At 49.4% G+C, this 1,382-nt stretch overlaps 1 protein-coding gene across 1 annotated transcript in view; it reads right to left on the bottom strand.

Annotated features, from left to right (window-relative positions):
• The window catches only part of Ankrd30a (ankyrin repeat domain 30A), a 66,863-nt gene extending 66,386 nt beyond the window's left edge, over window positions 1-477 (bottom strand). The window contains 2 exon segments of the mRNA XM_029478243.1: window positions 15-138; window positions 410-477. Coding sequence (XP_029334103.1) covers window positions 15-138; window positions 410-477 — 192 coding nt within the window.
• Between the last annotated feature and the right edge of the window lie 905 nt (window positions 478-1,382).

Consider the following 1,382-nt stretch of genomic DNA (forward strand, 5'->3'; position numbering starts at 1 on the left):
CGTCCAAAGCCCACGCAGTTGCTGCGCGGGCGGGCAGAGGGGCCTAAGGGCGATGGGCCCTTACTCCTGAAGCCAAAAATCTTCTTCATGGCAGAGGGTACGCCCCTCACAGGCACCTTCTTCCCCGCGCGACGTTGACTGCCAACACAACGCAGCTAGGGCACTTATTGAAAAGCCGGCCTAGACGCACGGGATCCCAACAGGAAAGACGCTGCATGGCCNGGCAGGTTTTTTAAAGCACAATAATCGCCAAGCCGAGCTGCAAACTAGCAACCCGCGCCTTCTTGCTGCCGCGCATGCTCACACAGGCCCAGCAGTGACCGGTGCCCAGCACGCATGCGCACGGCCAGGCTCCGCCTTCTTTGCTGTACAGGAGGTCGGGACGCAGCAACCTAGCGGATTCTCTAACCCAGGGTTTAAGGCGGAGGTAGACAGTGTGTTGTTTCCAGAGGCCCGGGGTAGCCTCGGTTTGGGCATGATCGCTGCAAGGCTTCAACAGGAACAGGGGTCGCTCAGCAGCGTGGAACCCAGACCCAGCACTCCAGGACTGCGGGCATTGAGGGCGCCTGGCAGATGGGCGCAGAACCTTCTAGAGCAGCAGGAGTCCGGCCTCCCTGCTTAGCTTTGGCCTTGTGTTTCAGTGGCAGTTAAACCTGTTGGGGAGCAAACCTATTGGACTCTAGGTAGGCGATAATCAAAAAGTAAACTACAAACAACATGGATGGAATTGTGGTGTGGAAGAGATTTTGTCAAGCTAAGTAGTTTGGGAGTGCAATAAATGATTGTGTTTCACAGCCTAATGAGTCAGTATATGAGTTAGACAAGCTGATGGGAGGTAAGAAGAAAAGGTTGTCTGTATTTGGATTCTGAATGAAACGATATGATGTGTGTAAATTTTTGGTTTTGGACTTGGAAAAAGTAATACTTAGCAGTTTTCCAGTGTAAGTGTTCATCTTGACGTTTTAATTTGTTAATAAATTTTGTCAATCTAAAACCACAACTCACCTCAAAGGGAATAAAATACCGTTTGTGCCTAATATGACCTCCAGTGGCCGCAGGAACACAGATTCAGGCTACCTCAAATCCTGTTTCATGTTCCAATTTTAATAGAAACGACAGTAAATCAACACACTTTTCAAATACGTCGGTGGGTACATCAGGTAAGTGGGGTTTTTTGTTAACACCCCTCAGATGGCAGTTGATGAATTTCTTACCCCCTTTGGCTGATGGAAGCTAGAAGTCCNAGTGAACATTCCAAAGGCTTTACCTCCTGGTCATAAAGAAGCTAGGTCCCACACACAGGAGAACAAGATGGCTCAATATGATTTGGTTCTGGACTTGCAACGTTCAAAACTTGCTACGGCAGTAGTTCAGATCAGTCC

The sequence above is a fragment of the Mus caroli genome, chromosome 6 (assembly GCF_900094665.2).
Source record: "Mus caroli chromosome 6, CAROLI_EIJ_v1.1, whole genome shotgun sequence".
In the NCBI taxonomy this organism is placed as follows: Eukaryota; Metazoa; Chordata; class Mammalia; order Rodentia; family Muridae; genus Mus; species Mus caroli.